The 24,281-nt window shown below is 36.9% G+C and overlaps 1 protein-coding gene across 1 annotated transcript; it reads left to right on the forward strand.

Annotated features, from left to right (window-relative positions):
- Positions 1-303: 303 nt before the first annotated feature.
- On the forward strand, positions 304-24,071 carry TMEM244 (transmembrane protein 244; the record flags this gene model as incomplete). The annotated part of the gene is made up of 6 exons (XM_082406077.1): positions 304-569; positions 13,840-13,962; positions 16,139-16,212; positions 19,394-19,519; positions 21,148-21,192; positions 22,992-24,071. 6 exons carry the CDS (start codon positions 304-306, stop codon positions 23,084-23,086), a joined length of 729 nt encoding a protein of 242 aa, XP_082262203.1. The 3' UTR covers positions 23,087-24,071.
- Positions 24,072-24,281: the final 210 nt, after the last annotated feature.

A 24,281-nucleotide genomic window follows, 5' to 3' on the forward strand; every position in this document is an offset into this window, starting at 1 on the left:
CGCCTGCCAATGCAGGGCACACGGGTTCGAGCCCCGGTCCGGGAAGCTCCCACATGCCGCGGCGCAGCTAGGCCCGTGAGCCACAACTACTGAGCCTGCGCGTCTGGAGCCTGTGCTCCGCAACAAGAGAGGCCGCGACAGTGAGAGGCCCGCGCACCGCGATGAAGAGTGGCCCCCGCTTGCCACAACTAGAGAAAGCCCTCGCACAGAAACGAAGACCCAGCACAGCCAAAAGTAAATAAATAAATAAATAAATTTATAAAAAATATATATATATTAGAGGTGGCTGGTGTGTGTGTGTGTATGGCGGGGGCGGGGAATCAGTGCACCGCGTCGGTGGACACCCGAGCCCTGGGTCGGGCTGCTTCCCAGGCGGCTCTTAGGCGTCCAGCAAGGAAGGAGGAGGAAGAGAATAGGACCAACCTCTGCGCCTTTGTAGGAGCCGTGACTCAAGCCTGGCTGCGTGCTCTTCCGGCTCCGCACGGACCCTCCTTCCTCCAGGTGCGTGAAGGCGGCGCCCCGGGCCTTGCGTGCCTTTTACACGCGGTAAACAGAGGCTCGGAGCGCAGGTCAGCCGAGGTCACGCCCCGACCAGGGCCAAACGAATGGGGAGTCCACTAAGCTTGAAGGCCCCGCCCCAGTCCCGCCCAGTTCACAGGGTGGGCGGGCTGTGAGCTGGAAGCTGGTGAGTGGGTGGGCTTCGGGCTGCCAGCCACTGGGACCCTCGCCCTACTAGCCTCTGGGCCCGGATGTAGAGGATGCTGTCGTCCTAGGACTTTTCGCCTTCCGCTCTCTCTGCCGTAGAGTTTGGGGTACCGAGAGGTGAGTCATTCTTGGCCCGTGGTCCTCCTTAATCGAGACCAGGGATTGTGTGGAGCGCTTCTAATTTCTGGAACCCTACAGTAGGATGAGGTAAGGAGGGGTTTCCAGGCCCAAGAACTAGCATGTGCCTATGCTTGGGTGTGACACTGAACTGGGAAAGTTCTTGAAACCGCAAGTCTAACTGTGTCTCTTGGGACCAGAGAGCAGGTGAGTGGGCATCAGCTGTAGAACAGCACCTGAGGAGCTGGGCCTTCTGAAGGTGGTGGGAGCCATAGAAAGTTTATTACTGAGGAGGGAGGTGGCCCAACTCAGGTCTTTACAGGCTCTCTCTGGCTGTAGAGAGGAAAACAGACTGTGGGAGTGAGAGCTAATTGTTTCCCTAGTGTGCACGCAGCCATTTTTTCCTCTAACAAAATTCAGTGATGCATATTTTATTATTTTTACTTTTTTCTGGATTTAATTTGCTATATATTTTGTCAAGAATTTTTTCACCTGTATTAATTAGGACTATAATCCTGTAATTACTATTTTTTGTATTCATTAAAATTTTATATCAGTAAATAAATAATAATAAATAACAGTGTAGTAGAGGCACTAGTCAATGCAATCAGACTCAAATAAACAATAGAGCCAGGAGAATTGGAATAGAAGTGAGACTATCTCTATTTACAGATGATATTGCAGTATATTTGGAAAAATACAAGACTGAAAACACTAATATAATTTTTAGAAATTCAGTAAAAGTAACAATATTAAACTAAAAACAAACATCACAAGCCTTTTTATACACAAACAATAGCTGATTAGGTGATGTAACAGAAGATAAAACTTCAGTTTACGTTAGTAGCAAAAAGAGAACTCATTTAAGAATAACAATAGAAAATGTGTAAAATCTATGTGAGGAAAAATTAGAATACTTTTGAAAAATATAAAAGAATTTGCATAAATTTGGGGATTTTTCTTGTTTTTGGATAGCATGAGTAAACATTATAAAACTATCATTTACTCCCACCTTATTAATAAATCTAGCATGATCGTAATAAGAAAAACAAAAGATTACTTTATGTAGCTATTCAAGTAGATTTTTGAAGTTTATATGGAAAAATAAACATTAAAATAGCCATGAGAACCCTAAAAAATGAACAATGAGGGATGACTTTATTAAAACATACTATAAGCTTCTGTAATTAAAACTGTGATATTGATCCTTGAATAGATAGAAAGAAAGTAATGGGAAAGAGTAGAAAGCTCACAGGTAGATGAAAAATCACATGGAAATATAGTAATGAAAAAGGCAGTATCTCATTGGAATGTCAGATTGTGAGGGAAAGAAAACAAGTACAAAGAAAATAATGGGGATACATAAAATGAACACTGGAGATATAGGTGCTCAAAGTGGTCAAATTTGGGACAATTTTAGCATCAACAAAAATCATGGTATTAATGCATTTTAACATACTGAAAATATAAAAAAGAACATGTTACCAAAAATAGGTGAATAATAAATACATGAGTTCAAGGGTAAGAAGGGAAATTATAGACGAGTGTGCACTAATATGTAGAGGAAAAAATAAAATGAGAAAATCACCATTTTACAACACCAGTGTAAATAATTGATTCAGACAAGGTCTATCAATGGATGTGAAAAACTAATGGGTAGAAAGTTTTGAAGAAGCAGGGCATTCACATAGTCTCAAGTGCAGCCTTACAGATTACTTATCAACTGCAAAAGATTAACTGTACAATTAAAATGGGGAGATCTGGCAGACATCACCTTTACCAAGTGATCAAATTGACCACCACTAGTAATGAGACAAAGTGATATTATGTATCTCCTCATGAGACACTTGGGAAATACACAATGTTACCTGTGTAGAATTCTTCCCCAGAGACTCTAAACATGAGGAAATTATCAGACAAATTCAGAATATGACACTAAAGAGCTATGGCAACCAAATGTAACATGTGAAAATTTAATTGATTCTAGGTTCTTCAGATTTTGAGGAAAATTGGAGAAAGTTCAATGTGGACTCTATATGAATCATATTTTGTATCCATGTAAAATTTCTTGTGTATGATAATAGTTTTGTGGCTATATAGGAAATGTCGTTGCTCATCTGAGAGTTTGGGGAAAAAATACTTAAATTCTTTGAAAATTTTATTTTTACTTTTTACCATTGAGAAATAAATGTTTCAATTTCACTTTACCCTTGCATATTAGACCTAGTCATCTTTTTTACAAAGGCTGTAGTTAAGTTTTGAGCCATTTAAAGGGGAAAATATGAATATTAATATAAAAAAAGATTTATTTTGAAAATATATTTTTGTGTGAAACACAAAATACCTTGGTATAATATAGTTTGAAATCTGTGTACATAGATGAATGTTGCGCTACACCCCAGTATCTATTGTTTAGCATCTGAAATATCCCTATCAGGAATCTGCACTTGAAGAGGTTATCAGGCAGTTCAAAAATTACTATTAAAACCTATCCCAAAGACTTTGTTAATGAACATAAGAACAAGTTATTTTTTTCCACTGGTGAAATGAGTGTTGTCAAAATATGCAAAATTGAGCAGGACTCACTATCCTTACCTGAACAAGGTAATGGAATCTGGGAAGCTCAGTAACCTAAATACCATCAGAGAAGCACCAAGATCTAGAGCTCCATGTTCTTGCATTGTACCCCTACTTCCTGGAAGAATCTGTCAACTGATCTGGCCAGGGTAGGTATTCTGGCTTCAAGATGTCACTGTGACTGCCTCAGAGTAAACCCAACAAACCCAAGGTGTTTGTCAAAGAGACAGAGAGTGGAACTTCCCCAAGTTTTCAAAACAGGTTGCATAAATATTTTTTGTTTGTTTGCTAATGAATGCCAGTATATTTGGCAGTTTTAAGAAGGACTTGCTATTATTGTAACATACAGAAATCTGGTTATTTTCTTTCATTGGAAATTTATGAATACAGAAAAGGGAGAAGGGAATACCCATGATTTCCACATCTAAAGACAAACACCATTAAGACATTCACGTTTCCTATCAGATTTATAGTTTTTAGATACTGAATTGTATATATGGGAGAGAGGCCTAAAGCCTCCACTGACTTCCAATCACTGTAAGCTACAGATGTTGACCAAAGGAATTGATAGCAATTTGTTGTTGAATAGCAATTTAACCTAGATTTGCTTGAGTCATGAATTATGGGGGGGGGGTGTGTTTTTGTTTTTTTGCTTCATGTTATTGTTTTCCAAATTTTCCACAGTGACTCTTAGGTTGACAGTCAGATTTGTTTATATTTTTACCAAATACTTTGGGGACTGAATTAATGAATGTATATGATTTAAATAATCGCTAGAATTTAGAAAATCAAAGAGACAGCTGGGGCCTCTTTAGTATTTTAGAACTTTTTGAACTTGAGAAGCTAGGAAAGAAATTGCGAAGGCCTGAATTGACTGAAAACTGCTAACCAGTACATGAAAACAAGAGAATTTACTTCATCTTCCCCTACCCCCCAGAACTACCTCAATCTTGATAACCAACACTATCATATAGTTTTTAAAATGTCTATATCTAACCTTGTTTTCCAGATGTTTGTCTTACTAATAGTTTAACAGCAGCAAATACATGAGAGGCCTGCTGGATACTCTGCCTATTGCTGGGAAGTATTCTAGGTACTGTCCCCATTAGTGGGGTACCTTTTACATAGGTTGCCATGCTTCGTATGACGTGAACTCTATAACTGGACATGCCTGTTTGCTTTAGAGAAGTTCATTTGACTCAAAAGACAGCCCCATCCACAGCCCAGCCAACTACCCGCTATCCGTCAGCACCTGCTGATAACGCTCAATCCAACCAGGGTGCCATATATCAGATAGTGATTGGTTTATCTAGTCAGATTCTCTCTCTCTCTCTTTTTTTTTTTTTTTTTTTTGTATTTCCATGAGAGGGAGTTGATTAGTTGAGAGAAGAGTTAAAAGGAAAAACACAGAGAGAAACAGAGACCAGAAGAGTTTAGTCCTCAGTATGTATTGGGTCTCCAGTGCCACTGTATGCTTATCTTCTGAGTTGCTATAGGTCCTGAATGGTGGCAAAATATAGTTGAGCAGCTACTAAAGGTTTTCTCAATTGATTCTGAAATTTTTTCAATTATCACCATTAAAAGGGCATGCTCTTTCTGTTCCCTACAACTAGAGAAAGAGCCTAATGAACATATGGAAATTTGAAATATAATTAAAATACTAGTCCTACAAATAATATTTATATAGCTTGCAGCATCTGCCATAGTTGTTGATATGATGAGTAGGTTGATGCTTTCTTTAGTTCTCCAATGGGGATGGGGATGGTCTCTCCCTTACAGAATTTTAAATGCACTTGAATGACGCCTGTATAGTTAAAGTTAGAATTAATCCTTCAAGATTAGGAATTCTTAATCTGGGATCCACAGTGGGTTTCCGAGGTTCTTAACAACACTGAATTTGCACACATTTTTTGTGTATATGTGAGCATATCTATTTTTCTGCATAGTCCATAGTTTACATTAGCTCTTCAACAAGGTAATGAGTGCAAAAGGGTTAAAAACACTACCGCCTAATTTTACAGATAAAAATATCACTCTGAGTAATTTGCCACAATCTAGCAATCTGTAACTGCTAGAGACTAGGTTTCTTTCACTGTTTCATTAAACATTTATAAAATACAGTAAAAAAAGAAGAAATGCTTTGACCATGTAAAGACAAACACCATTCAGACTTTTTATTTCTTACCAGAAATATATATTTGGGTTCAGAATCACAGTATGTGTTTTGAAAATACGTATTGATATGTTGCTTTCTAATAGACTTGCACTAAATTCCACTCACATCAGCAGTCTAGAACAGTGAAGATTTTATTCACCAGAACAAGTTATTCTTTTTCAAAAAAGAAAACTACTTTGGCTGACTTGGTAGGAGCTCAGTATCGTCTCATTGTTTTAGTGTGCATTTCTTTATTGTTAGTGAAGTAAAAGCTTTTATTTTTTTATTTCCATTGGAAATTTGTCTCTCGCCCATCTTGTCCATTTACCGCAGGAACCCAGTTTTCTTAGCTGTCCATCCAATTCCCATTAAGAAATCCTGCCTCAGGAGGAAACTACAGGAGAAAGCTAGGTTTCTATTTATCACCTGGACGTGTTCCTATGTCCTCAGTAGATCTTTGCATTGGGATCATCTGAGAGATTTGTTAAAATGCAAACACCTGGGTCCTATCCACTATCTACAGAATCCGAATATATAAAGTATGGGGTATGAGGAATTTGTACTTTTCACATGCAAACACTTTGTATTTCTTAAGAACAATAAAATTTGAGGACCACTTAAAGGACAGGTAGGCTGATATTAAATATGAAGAGTGTGGACCATTATGATTCTTACAGTCTATATCTTTATGAAACCTAGGTCATCTCTCTTCTGTGAGGTAGTTTTGCCCTTATAATCATAACCATAAAGTTTAATTTCTGCCTCAGAGTTAATAAACTTGGTATAAAATCGCAACTCTACGAGTGACCAGCTTTGTGAATATCCTTAATTTCTCTGAACCTCTCTTTATCTATAAGGAGGTGATTATAATCCTACCTCGTGTGTTTATTTTGAAGGGTGAGCTAATCTATACAGTACAAGTATACTTTAAAGGGTCATATAAATGTTGGATATATTTGCTTGTTCTAATTGTTTACTGTATGATAATTTTGTCTGCCTCACTTCCTTTGTTATGCCAGAATGTCTGAAACAGCTTTGGGCACAATATCAACACTTGATAATTATCTGCTGATTGATTACTATCTCATTGTACTCAAAGATTGCTTTTATACGAGGTGGTGTTCTTTGCGGTCTGGGCTCTGACTAATAATAATGGATACTCCTTAAACAACTCGTGTGCAGACTGAAAGTCAGCCATGCTTCTATTAACCCTAAGACCGTAATGAGTCATTCAATTCATTTCACTGAGTACCTACTATGTGCCAGGAACCATGGCAAACACTAAAAATACATTAGTGAGCATAATGGACACATGCCTTCCCTCCCAATCCCTCCTAGATGAAATGGGGTATCGTAGAGCAATTAGGTATTGTATCTTTTAGCAATTCCTTGAAGAAATTCCATAAAACAGCATGTGGAAGACATCCCATCAGAGTGTTATCAAATGGACAATAAGAGACATTTAAGAGACAAATGAAGAGAAGAGTGAAAGGTAGCTATCAATCGGAAGGATGGAATGAGTAGGTTTTCCTTTTTGAATTATTCCCAGTCAAACCAGTATAGGATCTGGCAAAACAGCTGAGTGAGTTCTGCAGTTAGAGCACTCAGGCTCCACTAAAGTTCTGAGTCCTCAGGGAGCCACCTGCACATACTCACACTCTGCCTGGTCCCAGTCTAGTCCTTACAAAGACACTGGTCCTGGTCTGGGAGGATTCTGAAACCTCAAATGAATACGACTTTTCCTCTGATAAATCTCCAGTTACAATCAATTGCTACCCATATTCACACTAATGAGGGCTATGTTAGGGCCAAAAGAGTGTTAGAGAGCACCCAACAAAGAATAATAAACCAGAGAAAGCTTTTTGGAGGAAGTGAGGTCTCAGCTGAGACCTGACAAGATGAGTGGGAGTTAGCTTTCCAAAGAGAGGAGGAGTTAATTTTAGACAAGGGGATATCATTGGACTTCCCTAGGAACAGAAAGTATCGGTACTTAAGTATGGCTAGAGTGCCAAAGAGGAGGTGAACACAAAGGAAACAGCAGTACCTAAGAGTGACCTTCACAAAGGTACAAGACAATATTGAGAAATATGTGTGTGTGTGTATGTGTGTGTGTGTGTGTGTGTGTGTTTGTGTGTGTGTGTGTGTGTGTGAAACTGAAGAATTAGGTTTGCTGTAGCAGAAATGCAACCAAAAGGAAGATACAACGTTTAACTAAATGCCTCCTCGTTGCCCTGGAGAATCCAACAGAAAGACATGCCCTCCAGTCCCTGGGACTTTGCTGAGTCTGTGGAACTGCCCAGTGACCCTCTTCCCCACGTCTCAGTGGTCCAGAGTACATACTCATAAACCCCCTGAAACCGTGGTGTCCTTGACCCCAGAGGGGCACACAAGGCAAAGTGCCAGCATTTTTTTTCTTACCATAAATTATGGATAAGACTTCCTATTGGGCAGTGTTGTTGTGAGGATTAAAGGAAACGAAGTTTGCAAAGCCACTAGCTCGGCTCCTGGCACATATAGGTATTAAACAAGGGTGACCCCCTACACCATCTCCTAGGAAATAGGGATGTTCCTCAATTTTTTTATTAATAAAATCATATTTTAAAAGTCTGTATGGATGTTCACTGGTTAAATAAATTTATTGAGAACTTTTTACAAAATTATTATGAACAAATAAGTGTATTCATGCAAATGTAAAAATAGAATGAATTCCATTTATCCATCACCTAGCTTCACAATTATCAACCAAATTCAATCTTGTTACATCTACATCCCCACCTATTCGCCCATCTTTTACTTTGAGGCTAACTCGGAAATCATATTATTTCATCTGCAAGTATTTCTGTATATACCTCTAAAAATAAGGACTCAAAAAATAATCACAATACCATGATAACACCTTAAAATATTAACAAGAATTCTTTAACATTATCAAATATCCCGTCAACTTCAAATAGCCAAAAGTCACATAAATATATTTTTAATAGTTTGATTCAGGATCCAAATATATACTTTAAAAGAATAAATAAAAATTTTGGCACTAGCTATATATTGAGACTGCTACAAATTCTGGTTCTTATATATTGGATTTTCCTAAAGTGCACTAATAATATTTGTATCAGAATGAAGTTATGTGTTCAGTCATTTGGGCAGCACTATTAAGTGCCTTTCCTTTGGTAATTCAATACCATTTTTTTCCCTAACCCACCTCTGGCACTAAATAATGGTATGACCTTGGGCCATTCATTCAACCTATCCAAGTCTCAGTTTCCATAATTTTAAAAAGAAAGTGTTGAACTAGAATTGATTATTCAACATGCTTTTATTTCAAGCCTACCATGTGGAAGGCAGGACAGCCCAGGGTGAAGAGAGTTCTGATATCCAGCAAATCTGGACTGGAGCCCTGACACATACAGGCTACATGAGCTGGGATAAATTTAACCTCTCTTTGCCTCAGTTTCTAAATCTGTGAAATACAGATGATAGTCACCCAAATCCATAATGGTGGGGTAGGGGGAGGGGTGGATAAAATGAGAAAATATGGGTACAGTGCTTGGCACATAATAATCCCACAATAAATAGTAAGTGTAGTTACACTCTCAAGTGTTTGGGGCAGGGTTGAGGGGATAAGGCTGGAAGGAAAGGCAATGGTTAGAGCCACATTGTCTAATACAGTACCAACTGGCTACACGTCGCTATGGAGCACTTGAAAAGTGACTAGTTCAAGTTGAGATGTGTTGTAAGTAAAACCCACTCCGGGATTCTAAGATGTACTGTGAACAAACAAATATCTCAATAATAACTTTTAATATTTAAAATATGTTGAAATTATATGTTGGCTATATCGGGTTAAATAAAATGTTATTGAGATTAGTTCCATCCTTTTTTTTTTACTTTTATGAAAGTGGCTAATAGAAAAATTTAAATGACATACATGTGGCTTGCATTATAAATATCTATTTATTTATGGAAAATGTATGATTTATTTATAGAAATCTGTTGGACAGAATGGGGCTAGATCGACTGCCCCTCTCCCTTAACCTCCACAACTTGTTGATTCTATTTCCTCACTAGCTCGTACATTTGTCTTCTTCTCCATCTCCACCACTGGCTTAGAGTATTACAAACCCATTTACTTTATTTTATGTTTTGCATTTTTAATCGAGATATAATTGGCATACAACACTCTGTTAGTTTAAGGGGCACAAGTTGATTTGATATATTTATATAATGCAATATGATTACCACCAGAGCATTAGCTAACACCTCTATCATGTCACAAAGTTATCATTTCTTTCAGTGCTTAATGGCCCCTCTCCAGTCTATACTGCTCCTTCTTAAATCTTTCACAGTCTCCCCTTGGCCTTCAGAGACATTGGAAGTTCCTCATCACAGCGTAGAATTCCCTTCATGATCTGACCCCAACTCTTTAAACTTTCTCACTACCCTCCCCACCACCACCTCTTTGCAGGTACTTCTCCTGCCTCAAGCAAAACCCTTCACCCTCATCCCAGCATAACTGTGAAGAGTTAGAGAGCAGGCTTTGAATCCCAGCTCTGCAACTTACTGACAAACTTTGAAAAAGTAACTAGACCTCTCTGAGCCTCATGATTCTTCTCTCTAAAAAAAAATAATAATAATAGACTTGAACAAAATGAATAGATTTGCCTTTCAGAATTTTTATGAGGATTACATGAGAATGCATAGATGGTGCCAGGCACATAGCAAGCCCTCGATGAACGTTACTGCTGAACATTTTCTCCTGGAGAAGTATTCCTTGCCACCCCGGCTCCACACATACTAGTCTCTCCCTGGGGTTTCCACAGTACTCTGTACACTCCTCACCCCCAACTTTTCTCTCAGTGCTGTAGCTGTTCACCGTTCTTGCCTCTAGATCAGCGGTCCTCAAAGCTTCATCTTAGCCGCAGCAGCGCTAGCATCCCCTGGGAAGTTGTTAGAAATGCAAATTCCTGGAGCCCACCCCAGAACCACCGGCTCAGAAACTCTGGGGCTAGGGCCCAGAAATCTGTTTTAACAGGCCCTCAAGGTGAGTCTGATATTTATACATTTGAAAACCACTGCTACACTGGATATGTATGCCTAGGACCACGTCCAATTCATCTTACATTGCCACTCAGTCCAGTGACTATTTGTCAAATGAAAAAATGGATGAATGAATCCTGATGACAGGCTGGAGCCATCGAAGGATAGCCAGCAGGGGAATGTCATGGTCTGATTGCCTTTTAGAAAGTTACTTTTGTAGGCTGTGCAGAGTACAGATTATAGGCAGAAGTAACCAGAGGCAATTGAATTTGCTTATAGGAAAATTATGATTTGAAAATCTAGATTTATTATTCAGGCAGAAAAAATAATTATTTACAAAAAGAGTGCCTTGTTTTTTCAAAATATTCCTTTCAAAACAGTTTTAAAATACATTATTATATCATTCTATTTATATGTAGTGTTTTATAAATTTGTTGGGAAAAGTAGGTATATCTATATGTTAAATTTGTCAATAAATACCTTCTCCCACAAATTATGATTTCATTAAAAAAAATAGTTCCAAATATCTTACACATATTTAGTATTTGTGGGTTTTCAAAGTATGTAGCACAATCCTCTGCTTGGATTATGAAAGCAAAATTCTATAGCAAGTGAGTATATTTTAAAATTAAAATGTTATTTAAATTTCAGTATTAACATAGAAATAAGAATAGTTTCATGTTTGTTTGACCGTATATTAGTATAGAGATTATGTATTATTTATCTTATTTTGCATGGAAATGCAGTAAGCAATCATCTAGAAATATTTCAACTAGAGGCTATTAATGCCCAAATTAAAAGAAAAACAAATTGATATTAATGTACAGAATAAAGAGTAAAGCAAACCAAAGACGTGTGACCCTCCAGAAAATTATAAGGCTGCAAAAGCCCCAAGGTTGCTCCCTGTCATAATACCATATTCCTTCAGCAGATTCTCATCTCAGTAATTGGGCAGGAATTCATCCAACTTAAATAAGTGCACAGTATCTGGACTTTCAACTCAGGTAAAGCTTTCATATTTTCTCTTGACCTCTAAATCATCTTCTCTACAAGTGAGGGCTTTTTGTTATTTCCATTTTGATTCCTCTGCCTGGAGGACACTGTTAGTTGCCCACCCCACAACAGACCCCTCTCTTCTTTCTTCTTCTTTGCTAAAAGAACTAATTTTTATTGTATTAAGGCAGTAGGTGCCTATCTCTGAGAGCAAAGTTCCCATGTTCGAAGCCTATCGTGGTAAACTGCTTTTCCCTCTGCCTGTGGTAGTTCAGGAAGTGAGCACATGACGAAGTGGAGGTCACTGAGACATCATGGAACATTTGATGGGGGCTTCCAGGAAAGATTTTTTATCCTCTAATGAAAGACAGCTGTGGGAAGAAGGTCTCCTTTACACTCATTCTTTTACTTCTTCCCTTAAAAAGCATTGTGTCAGTCGATTTATCTCTTGTAAAAATAAAATACAGTGTGTGTGTGTGAAAAGAAAAAAAAAAAAAAAAAAAAAAAAAGCATTGTGTCAGCTATCATGAAACCACAAGGCTATACAGGTCTTAAAAAATAAATGAGTTATTGTTTAAGGGTACACATTTACAGCTAATAGTAAATAAGTCCTAGAGATCTAAAGCGCAGGATAGTGAACATAGAATCATATTATATTATAATTGTCATACTTGAAAAGAGACCAGGTATTAATTATTCCAACTACACACACAGAACTGATAATTATCTAACATGGTAGAGGTGCTAATTATCACGACAATGGCAATCACATTACAGTATGTAAATGTATCAAATCAACACGTATACACCTTAAATGTACACACGGTTAAATGTCAAATATATTTCAAGAAAAATAATAGTAAATTTTAAAAGGAAAGAATGAGAATAAGAGGAGACTAAGGATCATGAGGGAGGAAGGAATAGGGACAAGGAGTGGGAAATACTAAAGAGCAAAGGGAGGATGAGAATGATGGGCAGAGAGAGAAGGGACTTGCTGAGCAAAGGGGAGTCTACAGGCAAAGGGTAGGAGGGGCTAAGAATGACGTGGGGATGGGGAGAATGGGAGTGGGATTCTGAAGGTCTCAGAACCCTGGAGTCTGGGTTTCTTACGGCCCTCTTAGGCCTAAGAGACAACCCATTTTTAGATAGTTGGAAGAAGTGAGTTCTTGGTAAATCTGTAAATTTAGTCCATTCAGCCAGTCGGTTGTGGTGTACTCTGTGCTAACTTTCTTCTCTTCTGGCCTTTAGTGGAGGGCTCCTTCTGTACCCCGGCCAATTAAAAGACTTGGTAAAGTTGGTGAATTGGTTATTTAGAGAAAATAATCGTAAAGTGTTGACTAAACAAGATGACTTTTTAAAAGATTCAAAAGGAAAAAGAGTAAACTGAAAAATTCTGATGTGAAATGCCAACATATTTATTATAGTCACAAGACTGTATTTTAAAAGAGTAATAGTGAGGTCCAGCACATTTTCAATTGCTCATTGGCTTTTAAAATGTTTATTCACATGAACTGCCTATTTATATACTTTGTCACTTTTTTCATTGGTTTGTCTGTCCTTTTTATATTCGTATGTGTTTATATATGGTATTGAATAGATATCAATCCTTTGCCTGTGATGTATGTTGCAGATATTTTCCCCTGTTCTGTTTCTTGGCATTTAGGCCTTAAATTCATTTGAGGTTTATTTTGGTGTCTCATGCAAGACTGGAATCTAATGGGATTTTTCTATCTGGAAGTTAGACAATATTCACAACACTATTTGTTGAATAATTCCTCTGTTCCCCATTCATCTGCGACGTCTCCTTCTTAAGTCTCATATGTGGTAAGATCCATTTCAGGACCATCTATTGTGTTTTAGCCAATTGCTCTGTAAATTCTTGCACAGGAGTTTAACTGTTGCTGTGTAATTTTATGTTTATACTTTTCAAAATTTCTTAGCCGTTCTCATATTTTTACTATCATGGCAGCTGAGATTTAGAATCATTTGGTCAAGTAAAAATATAAATATTGGCACTTAGGAACTTTGTTGTGGTAGATGGAGAGCAGGTGGTGTGGATTTATGTACTGCATTAATCCTTGCTACAAATATGTACTATGCCAGCCTCTCCCGTCAGCAACACTTTCATTGTGTACTTTGAAGTTCTTCCCACCCCATGGGTCTCCAAGCAAAACAAGCCTAGCCAACGCTATCTAGCAGTCATTCATCGTCTTTTGTTTGTCAGACTCATTACCAACAACCATGTGAAAAAGCCCAGGCTCTTGGAGCTCACCCCTGTGTTCTCTTCAGGTTGTTTTGCAGAAACTTCTCATATGTGTCATCCTCTTCTACACTGTGTACTACGTGGCTCTGGGCATGTACTGCGTGATGCTCAAGTAAGTAGCACATCGCCTTCAAGCAATTCAAAAGTTCAGATCCAGTATGAAAGGAGTTCATACTGAATACTCAACATGTCTTTATAGAATAAATGATGCAAATTTTTTTAATGGTGTATTTTCTTAATTTTTTTTTAAAGTAAAAATAAGCAAATGTGTCACCTTTGAAAATGGTAAGAGTAACAATCATGAAATGGAGTGAATAGAACCAGGCAGGATTGTTCCTCTTACCTCTGGAGGATGATCACAGAAAGAAAGTGAAGCTATTAACTCCCTGGGCTGATGTTGAATCAGAGCACGTTTGAACCAGAAGGGAATTTAAAGATAATCTACATCCAGTTTAAATATTGTCTGATATATATTGGAAATAGCTTTGGACTGAGAGTCAAGAGATCTGCATTCCGGCCCAGGTTCTTACTAATTTCCTGGATTATCATGACTAAGCCAGAGAGCTTCTCTTACTTCAGTTATCTTCATTTGTCAAATGGAGGTTAATAATCCAAAAGAAGGTTATCATGAGGACAAAGTAATACATGTATTTTTTTTTAAATAAATTTATTTATTTATTTATTTATTTTTGGCTGTGTTGGGTCTTTGTTTCTGTGCGAGGACTTTCTCTAGTTGTGGCGAGCGGGGGCCACTCTTCATCGCGGTGCGCGGGCCTTTCACTGTCGCGGCCTCTCTTGTTGCGGAGCACAGGCTCCAGATGCGCAGGCTCAGTAGTTGTGGCTCACGGGCCTAGTTGCTCCGCGGCATGTGGGATCTTCCCTGATGAGGGCTTGAACCCGTGTCCCCTGCATTGGCAGGCAGATTCTCAACCACTGCGCCACCAAGGAAGCCCATACCTGTATTTTTAAAGATATTTTTATGTGTGAGGCATGTTTACAGGTAATTTTTCTTGTCTTGCTATGGTTGAATTTTATCTTTACAAATTTAGCTTGCCAATATGTTGATTTCCTTGAAATACATTATGTATAGCTACAAAGAGTTTCCTAGAAGTCGATTGTTTATACAATTGAATTTTATTGTGTAAGCAGGGAATTGGGGCCTTTCAATTTCAATGTTCAAATTAGGGCCCAGAAATGATGATACTGACTTTCGCAATGGGAATAATGTTATGAAGCTTGCTTGCAGGCAGACCCACTGAGGAGGAGTCCGGTTTTCACCCACAGTTTCAGCTATTGCCTGGGACTGGAGATGGCAAAGACAGTACCCGGAGCAGGGAGGGGCTGAGAATATTCAGGGTTCTCTGAACATGGGATTTCAAGGGTTTGTAGTGAATGGAAATCAGAGGTGAGGAATTTGAAGTAATCGGACCTTAAAGCTCCAGGAGGCAGCTGACTGACCAGCTGCACGCAACTACAAACTCGGGCAAGGTAGGAGATGTGTAGTTTACAGATTCAGATTTAATTTGCATTTTCCTCCATTCTGAAATCGTTTTATTTATTTTTTTATTGAAGTATATAAAGTTGATTCACAATGTTGTGTTAGCTTCTTGTGTACAGCAAAGTGATTCAGATATATATATTTTTTCAAATACTTTTCCAATATAGGTTATTACAAGATATTGAATATAGTTCCCTGTGCTATACAGTAGGCCCTTGTTGTTTATTTTATATATAGTGTGTGTATCTGCTAATCCCAAGCTCCTAATCTATCCCTCCCCCACACTTTCCCCTTTGGTAACTATAAATTTGTTTTCTATGTCTCTGTAGACTCAGATTTTAGAACAGGAAGGGATCTCAGAGATTAATTGCTTCAAGTTATAGATAAGAAATTGAAACCCAGAGAGGTTAAGCAACCTGCCCAAGTTCATAGTTAACAGCACTGTCAGGATTAGAACCCGGGTCCTGTTGCTTCCCAGTCTATGCCCTCATCACAGTATTAGTTTTTTCTCCCACATTTGATAGAAGGTCCCTCCAAGACTACAGCTGAGACCTCAAATACAATGAAGTCCACTTGGAGAACAAAGTAGACTTAATTGGACAAAGAAGACAATGTGGATAAAGAGGTTATTTGGCTGCCATTCAGGTCGGCCAGTTTTCAGATGTGCCACAAAGTGATTAAAGCTGATGACTTACCCTTGTGTGGGAAGACTCGACGTGCAAAACCTTGACGTGCAAAGTTACGAACTGCCTCCTCCAGAGTAAACTATGTTCATTTGTAACATCTTCAGGGTGTATGAGTTGGATGTCCTGGCACCATCTGATTTCAAAACAAATCCCTCATGGTTCAACACAAATTATAAAGGTAATTGGTTTTAGTTTTCCATCTTTGTTAGTTAGTGAACTAAATGCCTCCAAAAATCAAAATAGTTTTTGTTTTATAAAAATTTTAAAAATATCAGGCCTTCTTCTCAGCCATCTGTATCCTATATCTGACTCCAAAAATGTGGAAACGTGCCATCAAAATTTTTTAAGTGACTATTCCTAAAAGATGGAATAGTATGAAATAAGTGGATAGTTTTACTATATGAATTTTTATTTGGTGATATTATGGGTAAATTTTTGGTGCATTAAATATTTTTCAAAGGAAAGGAGGAAGAATGGCTTAATATACTGATGTAGAAAGATATTTGTGAGATATGAAATGGAAAATGAAGACTACAAGACAGTTTGTATAGTATAATTATTCATTTTTGTAGAGTAGAGTAAAATACATCATGTCAGTGGTAAGAAATCTGGAGAATTATGCAACAAACTGTTATCTCCCAGCTGGAATGACAGAGGACTTTCATTTTCTGCTTTGTACATTTCTGCTTAGTTTGATTTTTTTTCCTTCCCCAAAATAGTATAAAACTTGTTGCAAAGGAAAAATGATCAGAAAGAATATACTAGGAAAAAATTAATGTCTTTTAAATTTACCATTTTTGTTGAAGAAATAATTATTCTTAACATTCTGTTAAATTTCTTCCCACCTTTTAAAAAATGAATTGTGGATTCTTCAAACCGTGCAATTCTTTAGAAAACCACTGGGCATCATTTTTTGGAACAAATATGCAAATATACAAAAATTGCCTGAAGCCAAATGTGACTTGGATAGGAAACTTGCTCAGCTAAAACTACTGAATTTAAATAAAAAGCTTCAGAATAGCCTCCTCAAATGGGTAACCCTGTTTTGTGCCATTATTGACTCAATTTGGGATAGACGAAGAACATGTTAGGACAAGAAACTTTCATTCTAATGAGATACAAGAGTTCTAACATTATATCTTAAATTCCTCTTCATGCATTTCCCTGTTGAAGATTGAATTAACTTTTTTCTTTCAAGCCTATTCACAAATGATAAAGAAATAGTCACAGGAAAGAGTTAAGTATGGGTTGTGTGTGTGTTTGGGGTAGGGGGACAGATTTAAAATCCAACTGTTATTATTTAACTCTTGCCTTTGAGTCAGTCAATGAAAGATAGGACAATGACACAGGCTTATTGGAGAAAGCTGTGTTTTGACATAGCAGAGATTAGTGAAGATCCTCAGGATGCCTGGCGCAGTTTATGTCGTTCTTTCCTCTCTCAAAACAACTAACATTTGTACAAAGATATCAATAAACTCTTAGCCTATTAGATCTTTAGTTTGGGGCTTGAAGAGATAAGTGCTATAACTCTTCAAAGTTATTACTTTGAGAATCCAGACTTGTTTAATCTTGGAGATAAAATGTAAGAGTAATCTCAGAGCCTTGGGCATGTATTGAGGGTCAGCGCTCTTGTCTGTTTCAACAATTTTGTTACCCAGGAGATCAGGCTTAGCAAGGACACTGGAAAGTATGAGTCCACTTAAGACATTTGACTAGTAATATCTTTCCCGTGCATCACAGAGAATAGATTAAAAACTGCTTTCATCTTAAAATAAAATCCTCTCAACAATTTTTTGAGGTAGATGAGATTGTACTCCATTTCCCAATTTATAGAGGAAGAATCAGACTAACCCAAAGGTTAAAATCCTGCTCAAGGTCATATCACTCTTAAGCTATAAGGTGAGACTAGAACACTGGTATCCTGACTTCAAATTTTATACTACATCCTTTAAATCATGCTGTCTCTCATATCATAGACAAAGCATAATGCTTCTCTATCCATATATGCAAATACAGCTTGTTCAAGACTTGTTCGCTATCTCTAAGCAGCTGCAAGTTAACCTATACAATCTGTAAATACTGGTAAAAGAGGCATCTCTATTTCCCTATAATAACATGGAAGTTCTGTGAACCACTGGTGGAAGCAGGAGTGGAAATGTGAGGGGAAGAGCTGGTGTCGATATACCACCATATAATTCCTTCCACAGCCTTGATCTTAGAGGGTGGACATACTGAAATTGTATTTCCATACGGTAGAAAAGGAGCTAGTATGAGTTCTCCATTCAACTTTTGAAACCTGTTGAGTTGAATTAAATAGAATTGAAGAGGAATAAGTGTGAGGTCTTTTATAAGGCTGGCACCTGAGGCTTGCTTACTTGCTTCATGTCTTGCTCACCCACTAGGCAATTGCTGGCATGCCATTCATAAATTACTTATGCACAATAAAACATAATGTGACTTTTACTTTTTGCGTTGAAAAATATGGAGTTTGCCTGCCTAGATTGATCAATTCCTAAATTATACGAACATACCAATCATTTGCTGTGTTTTAAAAGGAAGGAAAGGTAATTTTTATGGAAAGTGATATCATTATAAAGGGACCTTGGTGGTATATCACATATATTTGTCATTTTAAAGTTTGATGGATCTCATCTTTGGAACCACCATAGTCTTAAAGATCCATATCAAAGTACATGACTCTTCACATGTTCAAGGCTCTTAGAGATCTGTGGTACTGACCTGTAAATAACTAACTCCTTATACATGTTCAGGGACAGCACTCTGAAACAACTGGTGGATTTAGAAGGGTACCTCCATTCACATGAGTCATTTATGAGACGTTCTTTCATCCATGGTTATCCGTTATGTTTCCCAGATGACTATCTGAACATACCACTTTATTACAAAGACACAAAGGAACTCATTTCCAAGTTAGGCAATATCTGGTACCAAAGAAACGTTATTGTTCAATAAGCTCTTAACATTTTTTTCTGAAAACCCAGAGCTGAATTTTTCATTAGTTTTTAATATATCTTCAAATGAGATTTGCAATCTAGTTACAGATCGGCGTGCATTGATTACATTGTAACTTTTCTTTATTGTATTTTACCTTCTAAATGCTAAGCATAAAAAATATAAAACAAATTATATAGTTATTTTTCTATAAGTTCAAAAATTATTTAGAGATGGAATATTTTAAAAGTTCTTATTCAAATATGAGGAATGTTAAGAGATGGAACATTAAAAATTTCTTACGAAAATATTTTTGCAGAATAGGTTGTAGTGGTTCTGTTATTAATTGTTTTCAGAATTATTAGTTGCTCTAATCCCAAATAATTCTATTGTTCCTTTTATTGCACTTCTTTTGGTCTCATCAGAGGTCACCTATTTTGTTTGTGGATTGCTTTTTGTTCTGGTGGTAGAAGAATGGGTTAGGGAGTATGGTATTTCAGTAACTATTCTTCATGTTGCCATCACTTCAACTGGTGAGCAAAATAAAATAAAGGAAACAAAATATTCAATCTGGATGTTATACCTAAATCGATTCATAAGAGTAGAACTTTGTTGCATGCATGTACTCAATCTGGATGTTGTACCTAAATCGATTCATAAGAGTAGAACTTTGTTGTATGCATAGTGTCCTCTGATGGCTAAGTAATAAAAACGAAAGATGAAAGTTCTTCACCTACTCCCCTCACTCCTTCTCCCCCACCAAGTTCTTCTACCATTTCCTCAGAGAGGTTTTAATTAGCTACATCTTCCAATTCAAAAGGGTACTGAAATGTAGCAGTTTACTATTCTCCTTTCTCATTCAACTCATCATCAGTTGTACAGGGTTTGCCTCTGTTAGAATACTTTCCCTCCATATCCTTTCTTGAGGCAGAAATTGGCCAAAGACTGGGAACTGGGACCTGAGGAAACGTGTATTTACAGGCTTGCAAACTTCCCAACAACTATTTTAACAAGAATATAAGGTTCTAAGACTAAAGCGTTTTTGTTTCTACTTGTGATCTTTGGAGTCAGAATAAAATGGATTCAAATTGCAGTCCTAACTTTTTATCAGGTGTGTAGTCTAAGGCAAGGCACAGCATCCCTTCCATTAGTTACCTCCTCTACAAACTGAGGCATACCTAGTGAAGTTTCAGTGACAGAAAGTGTCTGACACGGTGTCTAGCCTGTAATAATTACTGACTAACAGGTAGTTTCATCCATTCCTTCATCCATTTATTCAAAATTTACCCTTCTATTGTAACTTTTTCTCTCTTACTGAATTCCATTATTAAAAAAAAATACTAGTCAAACTATAGGTAGTAATCAAGCACAAGTTATAATTCAAAGTTATTATTTATTAACTACTTAAATATCACGCATATTTTCAGTGCCTTGATCTACTGATGGGTATAATCAGTCTCCAACTTAAGAACACACAGTTTTCAAATGAATTGCCACGTCTCAACATCAATGCTATTAGAAAATGCTGGTGTATCAATCTCCTGGCATCAATTTCCTCAGACGCAAACACTTCTAGTAACTTGGAGAACCACTTAACCCCATCTCAAATTCTCTATTTTACTTTGGGGCTTCAGTATTCCTGGAAGACAGCCATGGGATATTTGCAAAAAGGTTTGGGAGCCTACTGTGGCTCAGTCTTCAAGGTCAAGATAGGCAGTAGGTTTTCTGGATCCAGAAAAGTTACAAGTTGATTGTCTAACACCTGGCACATAGGAAATGCTTAACAAATATTGCTCAATAGATCTGATATCAGAGTGAAGTCGCTGAGAACTCCGAAGAGAGCCAGGCACTGAGGATTCAGGGCGGTGTTAGGATTATTCCTGCTGCATATTACTTCAAGTCGACTTTGTGAGCTGGTCTGAGAACCTGACAATTCTTTACCTCATTCCTAGGAGAGGAGTTTCAAATACCTGACTTAACAAATGACCTTTCTAGACAATGACTTAGGTACAACTTTGGAGCTACTTGATTTCATGAATATGGGTAAGATTTCTCTTTGTTATGGAGATATGATTTGACCAAACATAAGTATTTCTTCATGAGTAAAACAATAATATATGTTTCGAAAGTGAACAAGACCTTTTTTTTTTTGCTATTGCAGTTATGTTGGAATTCCCTTTGACATCACATTGGTGGGCTGCTTTAGGTGTATATATATATATATATGTATATGATATCCATATGTGTTATATATGTATATATGATACTTATTTAATATAAATATATATTTATATGTAAACTGGGGGCATAAAAATATTTTTATGTGGGTCAGATAATTGGGCCAGAAGACTACTCAAGGGTTTTATCATTCTAAAATTACAGGGAATAAAACACTGGATATATATTTGTGACATATTCTTTTGGTTCTCTTTCTACATGAATAGTATTACTGTCTTTATAGTAGTACAATAAGAAGGGAGACTATTTTATTTCATTAATTCTTTTCTGTCCACCAGTTGAATAACTGAATTCATCAATCACATATGTAGTAAGAAAATTAAGCAAGTGAAAGTAGGCTTTTCTAAAGCTTTTTCTTTAGATTAAGCCAGACACTGACCACAAAATATTTTTAGATTTCCTCTTTTCAGTAAACTTGGCAGTAGTTTTTATCTAATTATTGTCATGCTTAGTGATGAGAAATGGAAATGCAGCACTTTACCACATTGTTTTCCTAAAGTCGAGTTATCTGTTTTTAGTACCAGTATTATTTATATTACTAGCCTCCTTCACTCAAGTTTAATTCTCCACTTACCTTGCATATCCATAATTCTCCAATATTGTTTAGTGCATACAGAAAACACTTGTGAAAGCAGATGTTTTATTTTTCATAAGCCTTCCCAAGATGTTGATTTTTAATAAATCAGAAAAATGATACTAAAGAAATGCTTTATGAGCCCAAGTGGAAATCATCTTTTCTCTATGAAAAACAAGAACTTCTCTCTTTTGGGTTTTATTTACAATACCACAAAATTTATTGAGGCCTAGCCAACTAAGTCACATATCAAATGCAACCCTGATGACAAGGCGAGTTAACTTTGGCATAATGAAATAGCTAATAGAATTTGCTAAAATAGTTGGGTAACAATTTCAGTTTCAATAATCAAGTTTGGATTCCTCAGAGGACAGTTGCCAAATGATATCTGAGGTAGCCGCCTTTGATTTTTCTTTTGAGTTAACAATGTAAAAATAAGAGAATAGTGGCTAAACATCTTGGAAATTCTATCTTGTGGTCTCACATTGGATGTGCGTCTTTGTGTGAGGAAGTTCTGTGGTCCTGTCAGGCCTGATTCACTAAGGGCTCTTACCTCAGGGACTTTTATCTTTCATGGGAGTTATGCAGTTACTACCATGCAAGGAGCAACAGATTTATGGAAGCCCTGTTAAGGCCTGACTAATATTTTAAAACAAACAAGAATCATTGGGCCAATGAAATCAGAGCTAAAGGCATTTTTATAAAACCAAATAGCTCAGGTAGGTGGAATTCTTGTTTTCAAAATCTTTTCGATACTCAAAAATATTTTCCACATTAGTAAGCATGTTTTCCTTTTATAATTAGAGGGGGAAAATACCTTATAAAGAATATTTTAAAATAGCAACAACACAAACAAATGGCAGGTCTCAGGAGCTAAAAGAATTGAAAATTGTAAATTCCTTGGCATGTGCTTTGACTCCTTGCCTTTGAATTTCTGAGTTTTAAGAGCTCCTTACTATTAATTTGAGAGAACCATGCACCTATTCCCGAAGGAAGTTTTGAATTTCAATAATTTACCAGCTCAGAATATATACCTACTCTCTTTTAGCTGAATCTATAAACTCCTCTATTTCAAATGCTATGTCAGTTTCAGGAACATTATTTTAGTCATGACGATTGTTCTTATTCATAATCTCACCAATGAATTATTCATTATTAGTAGTTAACCAAAACTTCCCTTTCATTACTTGCAGGGTTTGGCTTAATTTCAATGATATGTGGAGGCCAGACTTTAGCATACTGTTTGTTCAAAGATAATCTTATCTATGCAGATCTGGATGATTTTTAACAGAACAGCTGATTCTGTCTATGTTATTACATACATTGTATCCAAGCTAAATTGTATTTTTTGTTCATACCTATATTCAAGGTTGAATTTATTCTGGATACTTTTTAACTCTAAAAAGAAACAAGAGGAATTAATGGAGGGCAGAAGAATCCTAGTAAAGAATTCATGAGCAAAGTCATAAAATACAGTGTATCCCAAAGTGTGTTCCATAGAACCCTAGTTCTAAACAATGTTGGTAGTGCCATGTAAAGAAACTAGAAGTTACATGTCTAAGTATTTTAGTAAAACAGACTTATTTATTTAGGACTTCTTAGAATCTTTAACATACTATTGTGCACGTGTCACCTCTGAGCAGTAGTATACCTTGTGCGCTGTTTCTCAAAACATATTTGACCAGAGACACACTTTAGAAAATGGATGTATCGTGTGGAAACTATAACATAGAAAAGGGCAGATTCAAAACTACTGCAAATCCCTGTAACCAGAATTAGATTTTATTATTGTCCCAGAGTATCTGTTAGAGCATTGCTTATGAAATTATTGCCTTTTAAAAAATATTAGTGTCTATGTCTTTCCTTATATTATGGTGTTTTAACATAGTATTTCTCAAAATTTAATGTGCACTCGAATCACCTGGGGATTTTGTTACAATGTGGATTTTGGTTTAGAAGGGCTGGAGTGGAGCCTGAAATGATGTATTTCTAACAATTCCTGGGAAATGCCTGTGCTGCTGGTCCACGGACCACACTTTAAGTAGCAAGGTCTAAGTGGTTGGAGTGATATATTTTTTAAGGTTGTATAGCTCTGTACTGCCAGTCCTATGTTTTTTATATCATGGTTATTCAATAAATGCCTGTTGAACGGTGTTAAAACTGAGGTGAGTTAAATTTATATAACTGTCAAGTATTTCCCACTTTTTAGTATAGTTAAAATATCTCCAGATATAAAAGAAATGCACAGCATGGTTACAACTAAAATATAAGTATAGGAAAAACGACAGGAAAGTGCAACTCTCCCCTCCCCTCCCACCCTACCCACAACACACACACGCTCCCACACAAATATTTTGGGAAACGGTTAGAAACTATCTCTAGAATTTTTTCCAAAATGAATCTTTTTATCCTAAAAGTCTATTTCTCCATAAAGACATGCATTCAACCACTAAGAAATGTTATGCTAATTGTATGTATTCCAG

This window comes from Balaenoptera borealis (assembly GCF_965194805.1).
Source record: "Balaenoptera borealis genome assembly, chromosome: 9".
Taxonomy (NCBI): Eukaryota; Metazoa; Chordata; class Mammalia; order Artiodactyla; family Balaenopteridae; genus Balaenoptera; species Balaenoptera borealis.